The sequence below is a fragment of the Macaca mulatta genome, chromosome 3 (assembly GCF_049350105.2).
Source record: "Macaca mulatta isolate MMU2019108-1 chromosome 3, T2T-MMU8v2.0, whole genome shotgun sequence".
Taxonomy (NCBI): Eukaryota; Metazoa; Chordata; class Mammalia; order Primates; family Cercopithecidae; genus Macaca; species Macaca mulatta.
Genome location: NC_133408.1, coordinates 58,730,985 through 58,747,243, shown reverse-complemented (window position 1 = coordinate 58,747,243; position 16,259 = coordinate 58,730,985). Strand labels below are relative to the sequence as shown.

Below are 16,259 nucleotides of genomic sequence, written 5' to 3'. Positions count from 1 at the left end.
CTGGGTGACAGAGCGAAAGTCTATCTCAAAAAAACAAAACAAAACAAAACAAAAAAACAAACACCAGGTTCTCTCATGAATGTAAATAGTGATGTGGTCCTTCTGTCAGGAAGACATCACCTGACACCACAACAGAAAGCCTAATTTTCCTTAGGATACAGTCCTACATCAGGGTTGACAAAGTTTTTTTGTAAGGGTTAGATAGTAAATATTTTAGGTTTTGCAAGCCATATGGTCTCTTCCTCAGCTACTCAACTCTGCCGTTGTAGTACAAGAGCAGCCACAGACAATCTATACATGAATGAGTGTGGCTGTGTTCCAGTAAACTTTACTTACGGATATTGATATTCGAGTTTCACATGATTTTCATGTGTAATGAAATGTGATTATTTTTATTTAAAACAAAACATTAAAAATGTAAAAGCCATTTTTTGCTTGAAGGCCAGACAAAAACAGGCAATGTGAACCAATTTAATTTAATGTGTGACTCATAGATGCTAACCCTTGCCTTAGCTGCTTAGTAACTTGCCCTAGTCATGTGTTACCCCATGAAAAGAATGGCCTACTTCTGTCATATTGCCTCTAACCTCTGTCACTTCATTTATGATGCTGTGTATTAGTCATGTGTACCTTTGTCTCTCTTGCTGGATTCTGAGCATCTTGAGAGGCAGGCCATGGCCTAGTCAGTCATCTTTGTATCCTTAATATCAAACCTTAGACTTGACTGGGCACATAGTGGGTATTTAAGAAGTGACTGTTGGGGGGCGGAGCAAGATGGCCGAATAGGAACAGCTCCAGTCTCCAACTCCCAGCGCCAGCGACACAGAAGATCGGTGATTTCTGCATTTTCAACTGAGGTACTGGGTTCATCTCACTAGGGAGTGCTGGACAATTGGTGCTGGTCAGCTGCTGCAGCCCAACCAGCAAGAGCTGAAGCAGGGCGAGGCATCGCCTCACCTGGGAAGCGCAAGGGGGAAGGGAATCCCTTTTCCTAGCCAGGGGAACTGAGACACACAACACCTGGAAAATCGGGTACCTCCCACCCCAATACTGCGCTTTAAACAAACGGGCACAACAGGAGAGTATATCCCACACCTAGCCGGGAGGGTCCCACGCCCACGGAGCCTCCCTCATTGCTGACATAGCAGTCTGCGATCTAACAGCAAGGCAGCAGCGAGGCTGGGGGAGGGGCGCCCGCCATTGCTGAGGCTTAAGTAGGTAAACAAAGCCCTGGGAAGCTCGAACTGGGTGGAGCTCACAGCAGCTCAAGGAAACCTGCCTGTCTCTGTAGACTCCACCTCTGGGGACAGGGCACACCTAAACAACAACAAAAGCAGCAGAAACTTCTGCAGACGCAAACGACTCTGTCTGACAGCTTTGAAGAGAGCAGTGGATCTCCCAACACGGAGGTTGAGATCTGAGAAGGGATAGACTGCCTGCTCAAGTGGGTCCCTGACCCCTGAGTAGCCTAACTGGGAGACATCCCCCACTAGGGGCAGTCTGACACCCCACACCTCACAGGGTGGAGTACACCCCTGAGAGGAAGCTTCCAAAGCAAGAATCAGACAGGTACACTCACTGTTCAGCAATATTCTATCTTCTGCAGCCTCTGCTGCTGATACCCAGGCAAACAGGGTCTGGAGTGGACCTCAAGCAATCTCCAACAGACCTACAGCTGAGGGTCCTGACTGTTAGAAGGAAAACTATCAAACAGGAAGGAAACCTACACCAAAACCCCATCAGTACGTCACCATCATCAAAGACCAGAGGCAGATAAAACCACAAAGATGGGGAAAAAGCAGGGCAGAAAAACTGGAAATTCAAAAAATAAGAGCGCATCTCCCCCGGCAAAGGAGCGCAGCTCATCGCCAGCAATGGATCAAAGCTGGACGGAGAATAACTTTGACGAGATGAGAGAAGAAGGCTTCAGTCCATCAAACTTCTTAGAGCTAAAGGAGGAATTACGTACCCAGCGCAAAGAAACTAAAAATCTTGAAAAAAAAGTGGAAGAATTGATAGCTAGAGTAATTAATTGCAGAGAAGGTCATAAACGAAATGAAAGAGATGAAAACTATGACACGAGAAATACGTGACAAATGCACAAGCTTCAGTAACCGACTCGATCAACTGGAAGAAAGAGTATCAGCGATTGAAGATCAAATGAGTGAAATGAAGCGAGAAGAGAAACCAAAAGAAAAAAGAAGAAAAAGAAATGAACAAAGCCTGCAAGAAGTATGGGATTACATAAAAAGACCAAATCTACGTCTGATTGGGGTGCCTGAAAGTGAGGGGGAAAATGGAACCAAGTTGGAAAACACTCTTCAGGATATCATCCAGGAGAACTTCCCCAACCTAGTAGGGCAGGCCAACATTCAAATCCAGGAAATACAGAGAACGCCACAAAGATACTCCTCGAAAAGAGCAACTCCAAGACACATAATTGCCAGATTCACCAAAGTTGAAATGAAGGAAAAAATCTGAAGGGCAGCCAGAGAGAAAGGTCGGGTTACCCACAAAGGGAAGCCCATCAGACTAACAGCAGATCTCTCGGCAGAAACTCTCCAAGCCAGAAGAGAGTGGGGGCCAATATTCAACATTCTTAAAGAAAAGAATTTTCAACCCAGAATTTCATATCCAGCCAAACTAAGTTTCATAAGTGAAGGAGAAATAAAATCCTTTACAGATAAGCAAATGCTTAGAGATTTTGTCACCACTAGGCCTGCCTTACAAGAGACCCTGAAGGAAGCACTAAACATGGAAAGGAACAACCGGTACCAGCCATTGCAAAAACATGCCAAAATGTAAAGACCATTTAGGCTAGGAAGAAACTGCATCAACTAACGAGCAAAATAACCAGTTAATATCATAATGGCAGGATCAAGTTCACACATAACAATATTAACCTTAAATGTAAATGGACTAAATGCTCCAATTAAAAGACACAGATAAACTGGATAAAGAGTCAAGACCCATCAGTGTGCTGTATTCAGGAGACCCATCTCACATGCAGAGACATACATAGGCTCAAAATAAAGGGATGGAGGAAGATTTACCAAGCAAATAGAGAACAAAAAAAAAAGCAGGGGTTGCAATACTAGTCTCTGATAAAACAGACTTTAAGCCATCAAAGATCAAAAGAGACAAAGAAGGCCATTACATAATGGTAAAGGGATCAATTCAACAGGAAGAGATAACTATCCTAAATATATATGCACCCAACAGAGGAGCACCCAGATTCATAAAGCAAGTCCTTAGAGACTTACAAAGAGACTTAGACTCCCATGCAATAATAATGGGAGACTTCAGCACTCCACTGTCAACATTAGATAGATCAACGAGACAGAAAGTTAACAAGGATATCCAGGAATTGAACTCATCTCTGCAGCAAGCAGACCTAATAGACATCTATAGAACTCTCCACCCCAAATCAACAGAATATACATTCTTCTCAGCACCACATCGCACTTATTCCAAAATTGACCACATAATTGGAAGTAAAGCACTCCTCAGCAAATGTACGAGAACAGAAATTATAACAAACTGTCTCTCAGACCACAGTGCAATCAAACTAGAACTCAGGACTAAGAAACTCAATCAAAACCGCTCAACTACATGGAAACTGAACAACCTGCTCCTGAATGACTACTGGGTACATAACGAAATGAAGGCAGAAATAAAGATGTTCTTTGAAACCAATGAGAACAAAGATACAACATACCAGAATCTCTGGGACACATTTAAAGCAGTGTGTAGAGGGAAATTTATAGCACTAAATGCCCACAAGAGAAAGCAGGAAAGATCTAAAATTGACACTCTAACATCACAATTAAAAGAACTAGAGAAGCAAGAGCAAACACATTCAAAAGCTAGCAGAAGGCAAGAAATAACTAAGATCAGAGCAGAACTGAAGGAGATAGAGACACAAAAAACCCTCCAAAAAATCAATGAATCCAGGAGTTGGTTTTTTGAAAAGATCAACAAAATTGACAGACTGCTAACAAGACTAATAAAGAAGAAAAGAAAGAAGAATCAAATAGATGCAATAAAAAATGATAAAGGGGATATCACCACCGACCCCACAGAAATACAAACTACCATCAGAGAATACTATAAACACCTCTACGCAAATAAACTAGAAAATCTAGAAGAAATGGATAATTTCCTGGACACTTACACTCTTCCAAGACTAAACCAGGAAGAAGTTGAATCCCTGAATAGACCAATAGCAGGCTCTGAAATTGAGACAATAATTAATAGCCTACCAACCAAAAAAAGTCCAGGACCAGATGGATTCACAGCTGAATTCTACCAGAGGTACAAGGAGGAGCTGGTACCATTCGTTCTGAAACTATTCCAATCAATAGAAAAAGAGGGAATCCTCCCTAACTCATTTTATGAGGCCAACATCATCCTGATACCAAAGCCTGGCAGAGACACAACAAAAAAAGAGAATTTTAGACCAATATCCCTGATGAACATCGATGCAAAAATCCTCAATAAAATACTGGCAGACCGGATTCAGCAGCACATCAAAAAGCTTATCCACCATGATCAAGTGGGCTTCATCCGTGGGATGCAAGGCTGGTTCAACATTTGCAAATCAATAAACATAATCCAGCATATAAACAGAACCAAAGACAAGAACCACATGATTATCTCAATAGATGCAGAAAAGGCTTTTGACAAAATTCAACAGCCCTTCATGCTAAAAACGCTCAATAAATTCGGTATTGATGGAACGTACCTCAAAATAATAAGAGCTATTTATGACAAACCCACAGCCAATATCATACTGAATGGGCAAAAACTGGAAAAATTCCCTTTGAAAACTGGCACAAGACAGGGATGCCCTCTCTCACCACTCCTATTCAACATAGTGTTGGAAGTTCTGGCTAGGGCAATCAGTCAAGAGAAAGAAATCAAGGGTATTCAGTTAGGAAAAGAAGAAGTCAAATTGTCCCTCTTTGCAGATGACATGATTGTATATTTAGAAAACCCCATTGTCTCAGCCCAAAATCTCCTTAAGCTGATAAGCAACTTCAGCAAAGTCTCAGGATACAAAATTAATGTGCAAAAATCACAAGCATTCTTATACACCAGTAACAGACAAACAGAGAGCCAAATCATGAATGAACTTCCATTCACAATTGCTTCAAAGAGAATAAAATACCTAGGAATCCAACTTACAAGGGATGTAAAGGACCTCTTCAAGGAGAACTACAAACCACTGCTCAGTGAAATCAAAGAGGACACAAACAAATGGAAGAACATACCATGCTCATGGATAGGAAGAATCAATATCATGAAAATGGCCATACTGCCCAAGGTAATTTATAGATTCAATGCCATCCCCATCAAGCTACCAATGAGTTTCTTCACAGAATTGGAAAAAACTGCTTTAAAGTTCATATGGAACCAAAAAAGGGCCCGCATCACCAAGACAATCCTAAGTCAAAAGAACAAAGCTGGAGGCATCACGCTACCTGACTTCAAACTATACTACAAGGCTACAGTAACCAAAACAGCATGGTACTGGTACCAAAACAGAGATATAGACCAATGGAACAGAACAGAGTCCTCAGAAATAATACCACACATCTACAGCCATCTGATCTTTGACAAACCTGAGAGAAACAAGAAATGGGGAAAGGATTCCCTATTTAATAAATGGTGCTGGGAAAATTGGCTAGCCATAAGTAGAAAGCTGAAACTGGATCCTTTCCTTACTCCTTATACGAAAATTAATTCAAGATGGATTAGAGACTTAAATGTTAGACCTAATACCATAAAAACCCTAGAAGAAAATCTAGGTAGTACCATTCAGGACATAGGCATGGGCAAAGACTTCATGTCTAAAACACCAAAAGCAACGGCAGCAAAAGCCAAAATTGACAAATGGGATCTGATTAAACTAAAGAGCTTCTGCACAGCAAAAGAAACTACCATCAGAGTGAACAGGCAACCTACAGAATGGGAGAAAATTTTTGCAATCTACTCATCTGACAAAGGGCTAATATCCAGAACCTATAAAGAACTCAAACAAATTTACAAGAAAAAAACAAACAACCCCATCAAAAAGTGGGTAAAGGATATGAACAGACATTTCTCAAAAGAAGACATTCATACAGCCAACAGACACATGAAAAAATGCTCATCATCACTGGCCATCAGAGAAATGCAAATCAAAACCACAATGAGATGCCATCTCACACCAGTTAGAATGGCGATCATTAAAAAGTCAGGAAACAACAGGTGCTGGAGAGGATGTGGAGAAATAGGAACACTTTTACACTGTTGGTGAGATTGTAAACTAGTTCAACCATTATGGAAAACAGTATGGCGATTCCTCAAGGATCTAGAACTAGATGTACCATATGACCCAGCCATCCCATTACTGGGTATATACCCAAAGGATTATAAATCATGCTGCTATAAAGACACATGCACACGTATGTTTATTGCGGCACTATTCACAATAGCAAAGACTTGGAATCAACCCAAATGTCCATCAGTGACAGACTGGATTAAGAAAATGTGGCACATATACACCATGGAATACTATGCAGCCATAAAAAAGGATGAGTTTGTGTCCTTTGTAGGGACATGGATGCAGCTGGAAACCATCATTCTTAGCAAACTATCACAAGAATAGAAAACCAAACACCGCATGTTCTCACTCATAGGTGGGAACTGAACAATGAGATCACTTGGACTCGGGAAGGGGAACATCACACACCGGGGCCTATCATGGGGAGTGGGGAGAGGGGAGGGATGGCATTGGGAGTTATACCTGATGTAAATGACGAGTTGATGGGTGCTGATGAGTTGATGGGTGCAGCACACCAACATGGCACAAGTATACATATGTAACAAACCTGCACGTTATGCACATGTACCCTAGAACTTAAAGTATAATAATAATAATAATAATAATAATAATAATAAATAAATAATAAAAAAGAAGTGACTGTTGAATTTGAATTTTATGCTTGATATGTATAAAATGTCATTTCTGCTGATCTTAAAGAGAAACACTTGACTGATATGCATAGGTTTCCCGTGTTCTTCCCCTTGAGAGGCCATAGTTGACTGCATTTGCTGCTAGCGGCTCTTATAAACTCAGTGGTTATATAGCAAAGCCTTTCCAAAGTCTTTTATTTTAGAGCTCTTTTTCAGACAGGAAATGATTATACTTTTTCTTCAACTCATTTATTCAATCATAATGATAAATATGGCTTTCACTATTCTGATGAACCAGAGCTATCATCAGTGTGAAATAATAATAGACATGGTTTAGTGAGCATCTACTATATTCCAGTCGATTAGAATTTTTTCTCTAGATTTTTGGTGACCTTCTGATTACTGTTAATTTACATGTTTTTTATTTTTCTCTACATGTCAAAGAAAAAGCAACAACATAAAAAACCCACATGCTTTTTCTTCATACTATCTATATTATTGAATGACAGACAAACATCTGTCCTTCAAGTCAAGTATGAATTAATCATAGACTCCTTTCTCTTCTTCGGCCACTGTCTTTCCTTTTTTTTTTTTAAGATGGAGTCTTACTCTGTTGCCTAGGCTGGAGTGCAGTGGTGTGATCTCGGTTCATTGCAAGCTCCATCTCCCAGGTTCAAGTGACTCTCCTGCCTCAGCCTCCCAAGTAGCTGGGATTACAGACATGCACCACCACACCTGGCTAATTTTTGTATTTTTAGTAGAGAGGGGATTTCGCCATGTTGGCCAGGCTGGTCTCAATCTCCTGACCTCAAATGATCCATCCACTTCGGTCTCCCAGTGTCTTCGTAGTTTTAAAAATTATCTTTGGAATTTGTCTTGTCTCTATTTCTAATTCATTTAATCTACTTGAAGCCTTAATCATTTATTTTCTTCTAATATGTTGAGCATCTATACCGATTTTCCTGACCCCACTTGCCTCATTCTCCAATTATTCTTCCCATAGTTATCAGCACTGAATGCTAATAATAGTACTTTGTTCATATTAGTTGTTATTAAAACTCTTCAGCTGGGTTCAGTGGCTCACGCCTGTAATACCAGCACTTTGGGAGGCCAAGGTAGACGGATCACGAGGTCAGGAGATCGAGACCATCCTGACTAACACAATGAAACCCCGTCTCTACTAAAAAAAAAAAAACACAAAAAACTAGCCGGGCGAGGTGGCGGGCACCTGTAGTACCAGCTACCCAGAAGGCTGAGGCAGGAGAATGGTGTGAACCCGGGAGGCGGAGCTTGCAGTGAGCCGATACCGCGCCACTGCACTCCAGCCTGGGCGACAGAGCCAAACTCTGTCTCAAAAAAACAAAACAAAACAAAAAAACCACTCTTCATTTATTCCTTATTATCCTCAAGGTAAGCCCAGCTTCCCAGTCATGACATACAGGACTCTCTGTGTGACCCCAATACTTAACACAGATGTGTTTCAGATTTCAGAATTTTTTGGATTTTAGAAAAGTAATACGGTTTATGCAATACACATATGACATCCTCTGCTCATTTCTGAACACTTATGGGAGTGAATGGCAGGTGCTTTTAATAATTACGCTGGGGTAAATTATGCTAGGTGTAAACTGGACCTGTCTTGGGCAAACCAGGATGTTCTTTACACAGGTTAATGTCAAGCAGGCCGGGCGCGGTGGCTCAAGCCTGTAATCCCAGCACTTTGGGAGGCCGAGGCGGGTGGATCATGAGGTCAGGAGATCAAGACCATCCTGGCTAACATGGTGAAACCCTGTCTCTACTAAAAATACAAAAAACTAGCCGGGCGTGGTGGCGGGCGCCTGTAGTCCCAGCTACTCGGAGGCTGAGGCAGGAGAATGGCGTGAACCTGGGAGGCGGAGCTTGCAGTGAGCCGAGATCGCGCCACTGCACTCCAGCCTGGGTGACACAGCGCGAGACTCCGTCTCAAAAAAAAAAAAAAAAAAAAAAAAAAAAGAATGTCAAGCAAAGAACATTAGGGATGAAGCAATACAAGGAGAACAGATAGAGAGAAGGGAGCAATGGGTTAAGTGGAGTCCTGGAGAAATATTTGAAAAGGGAGAAAGGAACATGGCTCTTGAGGCAGGGGGGAAACCTGGAGCAGGTAGCCTCACGAATCCCAGGGAAGAGGAATTGTTTTTCTATTATTTGAGAAGCAGAGCCCCTTTAGGAGACTCCTCATCAGATAATGGTTATTCAGTGAGGGGTCATATTCTTAATTAAAAGGGCCTTTACCTTTTCTTAGAATACTATGTTTGAATGACTTTTTATGTATTAGGATATAAAAGTCTCTTTTAAGCATTTCTATTTTATAGTCATTGACCAAAATCTAATTCAGATCCAGCTTAAATCCAAAAGTCATTTCATGCTACGTTTTATCCTGAGGTTGCTAGTTATTTAGTCAAATACTGTGAGTATAATAACTACAGGCTTAGAGTAAATTTCCATGTCAAGAGGTAGAACACATTTATTCTGTAATATTGAATCCTGTAATATTGAAAATAAAAAACAGCCCTTTTTTTTTTCTTCTATAGAAAATAAGATTTTTAAGGAAGTCAGCAGGAAAATAGAACAAGTGAATATTTTACATTCTTAGTGGTTTATGGTTGGCCGTTTTCCCCCAACATTTTGTTATGAAAAGTTAAAATGTACAGAAGAATTGAAAGTCTTATACCCACCAGCTAGATTCTTTCATTAACATGTTGCTGTATTTCCTTTATCACTGTCCATCTGTTTTACCATCTGTTTGTCCCTCTTTCCATCCATCCGTCTGTCTTTTTTTTTTGGTAAGCATTTCAAGTAAGTTGACTGGCAGTTTTTCTAAGCAGCCGTATCTTTATTTTGTTACTGTTTTTTTTCCTGGATGTTGTAATTACAGTGTCAAGATATTTAATGCAGATGTTTCAGCTAACCCTTTTTCCTATTTCTAGAAATCTGAGATTGCCAATAATCCCTGACAATCTTAAATTCTTTTTTAATTCTGGTAAATAGTGTCAGACCTGACTAGAGCCCTCTTTCTCAATTGTTTTGTAATCCAGACAATTAAAACCATTAGTCATTAAAACATAATTTATAGTGGTTTTAAAGCATGACTTTCTAAATTTTAAATCAACATTTATTCATATTACGTTGTTTTCAGAGTGGAGAGATCTACAGACCAAGTCATCAAGCCGGTCAATGTAGCAGCTCTATCCAAATGGGTTGGGAAGATACCGCCAGATGTTTTACAAGACATGGCAGTGATTGCTCCTATGCTTGCCAAACTTGGATATGACCCATATGCCAACCCACCTAACTATGGAAAACCTGATCCCAAAATTCTTGAAAACACTCGAAGGGTAAGTGAGATTTTTTAAAGCAACTGAGAAAACTAGATTTGGAATTTGGGATCCGAATACTTTTTTTCTTATTTTATTTCTTGCTATTTAATGATCAGAAAATTATTTTGAATTAGACACATTTGGGCCCAGCAGCCTGGCACGGTGGCTTACGCCTGTAATCCCAGCACTTTGGGAGGCCGAGGTGGGTGGATCACAAGGTCAGGAGATTGAGACCATCCTGGCTAACACGGTGAAACCCCGTCTCTACTAAATACACAAAAGATTAGCCAGGCATGGTGGCAGGCGCCTATAGTCCCAGCTACTCAGGAGGCTGAGGCAGGAGAATGGCGTGAACCCGGGAGGCGGAACTTGCAGTGAGCAGAGATCATGCCACTGCACCCCAGCCTGGGTGACAGAGCGAGACTCCATCTCAAAAAGAAAAAGAAAAAAAAAAGAAAAATTTGGGCCCAGAATAGGGCTGACATGTGTAGTTTCAGCACTTTGGAAGGCCGAGGTGGGAGTGAGCCCAGGATTTCAAGACTAGCCTGGACAACATAGTGACACCCCATCTCTACAAAAAATATAAAAATTAGCCAGGCATGGTCACGTATGATTCTAGTCCCAGCTACTTGGGAGGCTGAGGTGGGAGGATTGCTTGAGCCTGAGAGGTCAAGGCTGCAGTGAGCTGAGACTATGCCACTGCACTGTAGCGTGGGTGACAGAGCAAGACCTTGTCTCAAAAAAAAAAAAAAAAAAAAATGAAGAAAAATTCTATTTGTAGAATACTTTCTTATCAGAAGTCTTCCACTGCATTTTAAGGATAACTGGCTAATTGGGGATACTCCTTAGGGTATTTTGCTCAGTTTCTAGGAGTAAAACTCACTGTTGGGAGATTTATTCTCAGCCAATTACTGCAGATCTGCATAAATACTATAATTATTAGTGACCTTACTTCTGATTTCTTTCTTTCTGTAAATCTAATAGCCACTTTAAACCTTTGTTTAGATGAGGCATAATTTTTGGATACCTAAAGGCTAAACATTGGTTACACTAGAAAAATTATTAAACACTAGTCTTCTGATTAAGAGAAAGTTGCTATTAAAGTGACATTACAGTTTTTATTTTAATAAGTTATGCTCACGTCTTTACAAAATATTGTTTCGGAAAGTGCTGAAAACTCAGAGCTAATTAGATTATATAGCCTACCAGTTGAGTCTATTTCAAATCAGACCTTATATATTCTTTTCTTTATTGCAGTAAGATGTTTAACATAAAATTTACCACTCTAACATGTTTAAAGTGCACAATTCAGTGGCATTAAATACATTCACATTGTTGTGCAACTGTCACCACCATCCATCTCCAGAACATTTTTTGTCTTCCCAAACTGAAATTCTGTACCCGTACTCTTCATTCCTTAGCCCCTGTCAACGGCAGTTTTTTGTGTCACTTACATATATTTTTTGAAACTACATTTCAAATAACACAACTGTGTTAGCGTAAGTTCACTGATAAGCTATTTGATTCCAAGGTGAAAATTCCTTGGCTTTGTCTGGTATTCTCTTGTTTATATCAATGTCCTTCCCTCCCTACAACCATATGCCATATCATCTCTTTATTCTGTCTTTTGATAACTTTAATTGACAAATTTATGCCACATTTATTTCATGAGATTAATTTCTATGTGAATTCCTTTCTCTTAGGTATTACTTTTATTTCCCTTTTTCAGTTCATCATTAGCAGCTATATGAGAAGAGCTGCCTTCTTATAAACCATCACATATGAGGGCAAATTAAAAAAATAATCACTATCCTCTTTATGCTTTTCATATATATATAAATATTTCCATTATAAAAATATAATCATTATATGAAACTTACAAAATTAAAAGGATAAGAGAATAAAAATCACCTGTAATGTTACCACCTATACACATACACATATTATTCTTTTTAAAATTTTCTTATTTATTTACACATATTTTCTTAATATTTTGATGTATTTTCTCTCCTTTGCATTATGTTAAACAAAGGTAAGATTACATATATCATCTTACCTTTATATACACACAGTTTTGTATCCAGCCCTTTTAATATTCATGAGCATTTTCCCATTGTGTGCATGCTTTTTAAACATAATTTTTGTAGTTTTATACCTTCATAGAAGCCACCTTAAATTCTTTCTGAAACACAGTAGTAAATGAATGAATAAATCAACAAACAAAATATATTTCCCTAGTAGATGTTCTATAATTGATTTTACCATTTTGTTGTTTACAGTTTTCTCTTTGACAGATTGTGCTACAGTGAACATCTTTGCACATACTCAATTTTAGGATTTTTTTTTTTTAAGGTAGGACCGATAAAAGTAGAATTAAACCAGGGTAAAGTATATGAGATTTTTAAAAGGTGTTTGATATCTATTGATATTAAAAAACAACAACAACAAAAAAAACCTTTGGGCTGGCCACAATGGCTCACGCCTGTAATCCCAGCATTTTGGGAGGCTGAGCTGGGTGGATCGCTTGAGCTTAGGAGTTCAAACCCACCTGGACAACGTGGCAAAATCCCATCTCTACAAAAAATACAAAAGTTAGCCAGGTATGGTGGCACATGCCTGTGGTTTCAGCTACTTGGGAGGCTGAGGTGAGAGGATTGCTTGAGCCTGGGATTTTGAGTTTACAGTGAGCTGAGATTGTGCCACTGCATTCCACCCTGGGTGATGGAGTGAGACCCTGTCTCAAGAAAACAAAAACAAAAAACAAACAAAAAACCTTTGAACTACCAGCACAATTGAGGTAATTTATTTTAGATTTTTGTTGGTTTTAATAGATTTCATTGATTAATGTAATTGAACATTTTTCAGTTATTAGCTATATGTATATATTCTTTTATGAACTATCTTTTAAGTTTTTCCTTTATTTATTTGAGACAGAATTTTGCTCTGTTGGCACAATCTTGGCTTACTGCAGCCTCTGTCTCCTGGGTTCAAGTGATGATTCTCTTGTCTCAGATGGAATTATAGGCACACGCTACCAAGCCTGGCTAATTTTTTTTTTTAGTTTTAGTAAAAATAGGGTTTAGTCGTGTTGGCCTGGCTGATCTCAAACTCTTGACCTCAAGTGATCTACCTGCCTTGGCCTCCCCAAGTGCTGGGGTTACAGGCATGAGCCACTCTTTCTTTCTTTCTTTTTTTTTTTTTTGAGACGGGGTCTTGTTCTTTCGCCCAGGCTGGAGTGCAGTGGTGCTATCTCGGCTCACTGCAAGCTCCACCTCCCGGGTTCACGCCATTCTCCTGCGTCAGCCTTCCAAGTAGCTGGGGCTACAGGCGCCCACCACTACGCCTGGCTAATTTTTTAAGTTTTCATTAAGAGACGGGGTTTCACTGTGTTAGCCAGAATGGTCTCGATCTCCTGACCTCATGATCCACCCACCTCGGCCTCCCAAAGTGCTGGGATTACAGGCGTGAGCCACCGTGCCCAGCCAGCATGAGCCACTCCTTAAAGTGTTATACGTATTAAAGTTTTGTGAGCTCTTTGTAGTTGGTAATTCATAGCTTTCTCCTTTGCACAATAGTGAAAGGCTTTTTTTTATTACCAAGATACATGTACAGTGCTATTTTGAAGGTTTTATAGCATTAAAAATAGCAAAATGAAGACATTATAGTTTTCTTACATGCAAATTGGCTTGGCTAGATTATCCTTTGCTTTCTTGAGTGATGGGTTGGGAAGAATGCTATGGTTTGAATCCATGTGACCAAAGAATCTATGTCATACACACTCTTGGTTTTTGAAAGGATTTCAAAATAACACACTGAAATTTAAAAACACCCACCTTTTTTTTTTTTTCCTGTCTCTGCCTATCTTTAAAGTGACAGATAATTTTGAGGAAGAAAAGATGAAGTGTGAACTATAATGGTGTTTTTGGGCCTTTTGTGGTAATGCATACAAACTGACATTCTTGTCTTGTGAAGGTAGATTTCATAAGACCTTTTTGCAAAGTAAATCCTGTGTATCTTCAATGCTTTTTTGCCTGTAATAAGTCAGATGCTAATGTATCCAGCACTGATGGTCATGAGGTTTTTATAAAGCAGTGCTTGAAAAGAGATTGTTGATTGTTAGCTATGATATGAGATGGGCCCCAGAGAAAGAGGTGGCTGGGGAAGGTGTTTTTCCTTTTTTTTTTTGAAACAGAGTCTCGCTCTGTCGCCCAGGCTGGAGTGCAGTGATGCGATCTCGGCTCAATGCAAGCTCTGCCTCCCAGGTTCACACCATTCTCCTGCCTCAGCCTCCCGAGTAGCTGGGACTACAGGCGCCCGCCACCAAGCCCGGCTAATTTTTTGTATTTTTAGTAGAGACGGGGTTTCACTGTGTTAGCCAGGATGGTCTCAATCTCCTGACCTCGTGATCCACCCGCCTCGGCCTCCAAAAGTGCTGGGATTATAGGCGTGAGCCACGGCGCCCGGCCTGGGAAGGTGTTTTTCTTAGTTATGGTGTGAGAGTGGGAGAAGAATCACATTTTAACTGAGAATTTAGAATGTGGATCTCTAGGCCTAAAAATGCTGGGTTTTTTCTTTTTTTTTTTTGTACAATTCTGGGTAGTCTGCAAGTAATAATGAGTCAGCACATTTTAGGGACATATTGCCCAATATTGAATAGATAATCATGCTTCATGGTTACTGTGACTCACATAGTAAATTGGTAATGAAATGTTAACATATTTTGTACCCTATTCCACCATAGTCTCTAATCCTAAAATTATAGCACATTTCAATAAATAGTGCTGTCTAGGTTACATCCTTAGCCTTCTTGCATAGATTCTTAACCTTTTTAGACTTAAGAACTTATTTGAGAATTTGATGAAACATGTGGATCCCCACCTCAGAAATACACACATATGAAAACACAGATTTTACCCACAATTTCAGTAGATACCTACATGTTACAAAAGTCCATCAGATTAAGGACTCCTATTACCCACAATTTCAGTGGATGCATAGATGTGCCAGAAGCCTGTCAGATTAAGGACTCCTATTTTATAGTCTCCTTGCTCAAGCTCATCCACTCATAGGGCTTTCATTACAACCTATTTGCTGATAATCATAAATCTGTATTTCCTAGTGGGTCTCTTTCCTGAGCCCCAGGTTCGTTATTTCCAACTGTCTTCTGTATGTGTCCACAAGGATGCTCTCAAGGACCTCAAATTCAAAGTCCAAAATTGAATTTATTGTCTAAACTTGTTCCCTGAGAGGCAGAAGCTAGGTGAAATTGTTCATTAAACTGTGCAGGAATCCACCTTGAGAGTGGGGATGATGCTGTGCTCATCTATACTTGCAGTACCTATGAGCCAGAGAGCAGATTTGAGGAACAGAGTCCTCAGGGCACATAGCTCAAGTCCCACAACAATTCAAGGACCTGGTTGCTAAACTAAGAGAGAGCTGAAAAGCAGATCCAATTTATGAATGGAATATTTAGTTGGAAACCTGAGTAGATAGTACTGAGGAAGAGCAAGTGATCAAATGGAAAAGCATGTATCAAGGTGCAGAACCCACAGTAACAGACAAGAAGAAATGTGAAAATGAAGTCAGCTGGGACAGGGGTTAGATTAAATCCCTAAACCAAACAGCAAAAAGCTGCAGCAGTTGGAATTGATATTCTTACATTAAAGGTGAAGCCTGGAATGAATGCATAGTTGTGTTTTCTGGTTCCTATACCCAGCAAAAACTGCTTGTTCCTGTTCTTTCTGTCTCCATACTTAGCATGCTTATTCGCCCAGTTACCCAAATTAGGTCTCCTTACTTAAAATTCGTGAATGACTCCACTGTTACTACAGGATAGAGTCTAGACATCTTAGAATGGCATTTACTTTTCTAGTATTTGGATATTTTCTCATTATCTTTTTGTTGTTGATTTCTAATGTGACCATTATGGTCAGAGAACACTCA

At 39.8% G+C, this 16,259-nt stretch overlaps 1 protein-coding gene across 3 annotated transcripts in view; it reads left to right on the top strand.

Moving 5' to 3' along the window:
* TPST1 (tyrosylprotein sulfotransferase 1) overlaps positions 1–16,259 on the top strand; it is a 147,213-nt gene that overhangs the window by 68,694 nt on the left and 62,260 nt on the right. For all 3 annotated transcript variants that reach the window (NM_001257855.1, XM_077994695.1, XM_015133366.3), the window contains 1 exon segment: positions 10,136–10,334. In NM_001257855.1, coding sequence (NP_001244784.1) covers positions 10,136–10,334 — 199 coding nt within the window.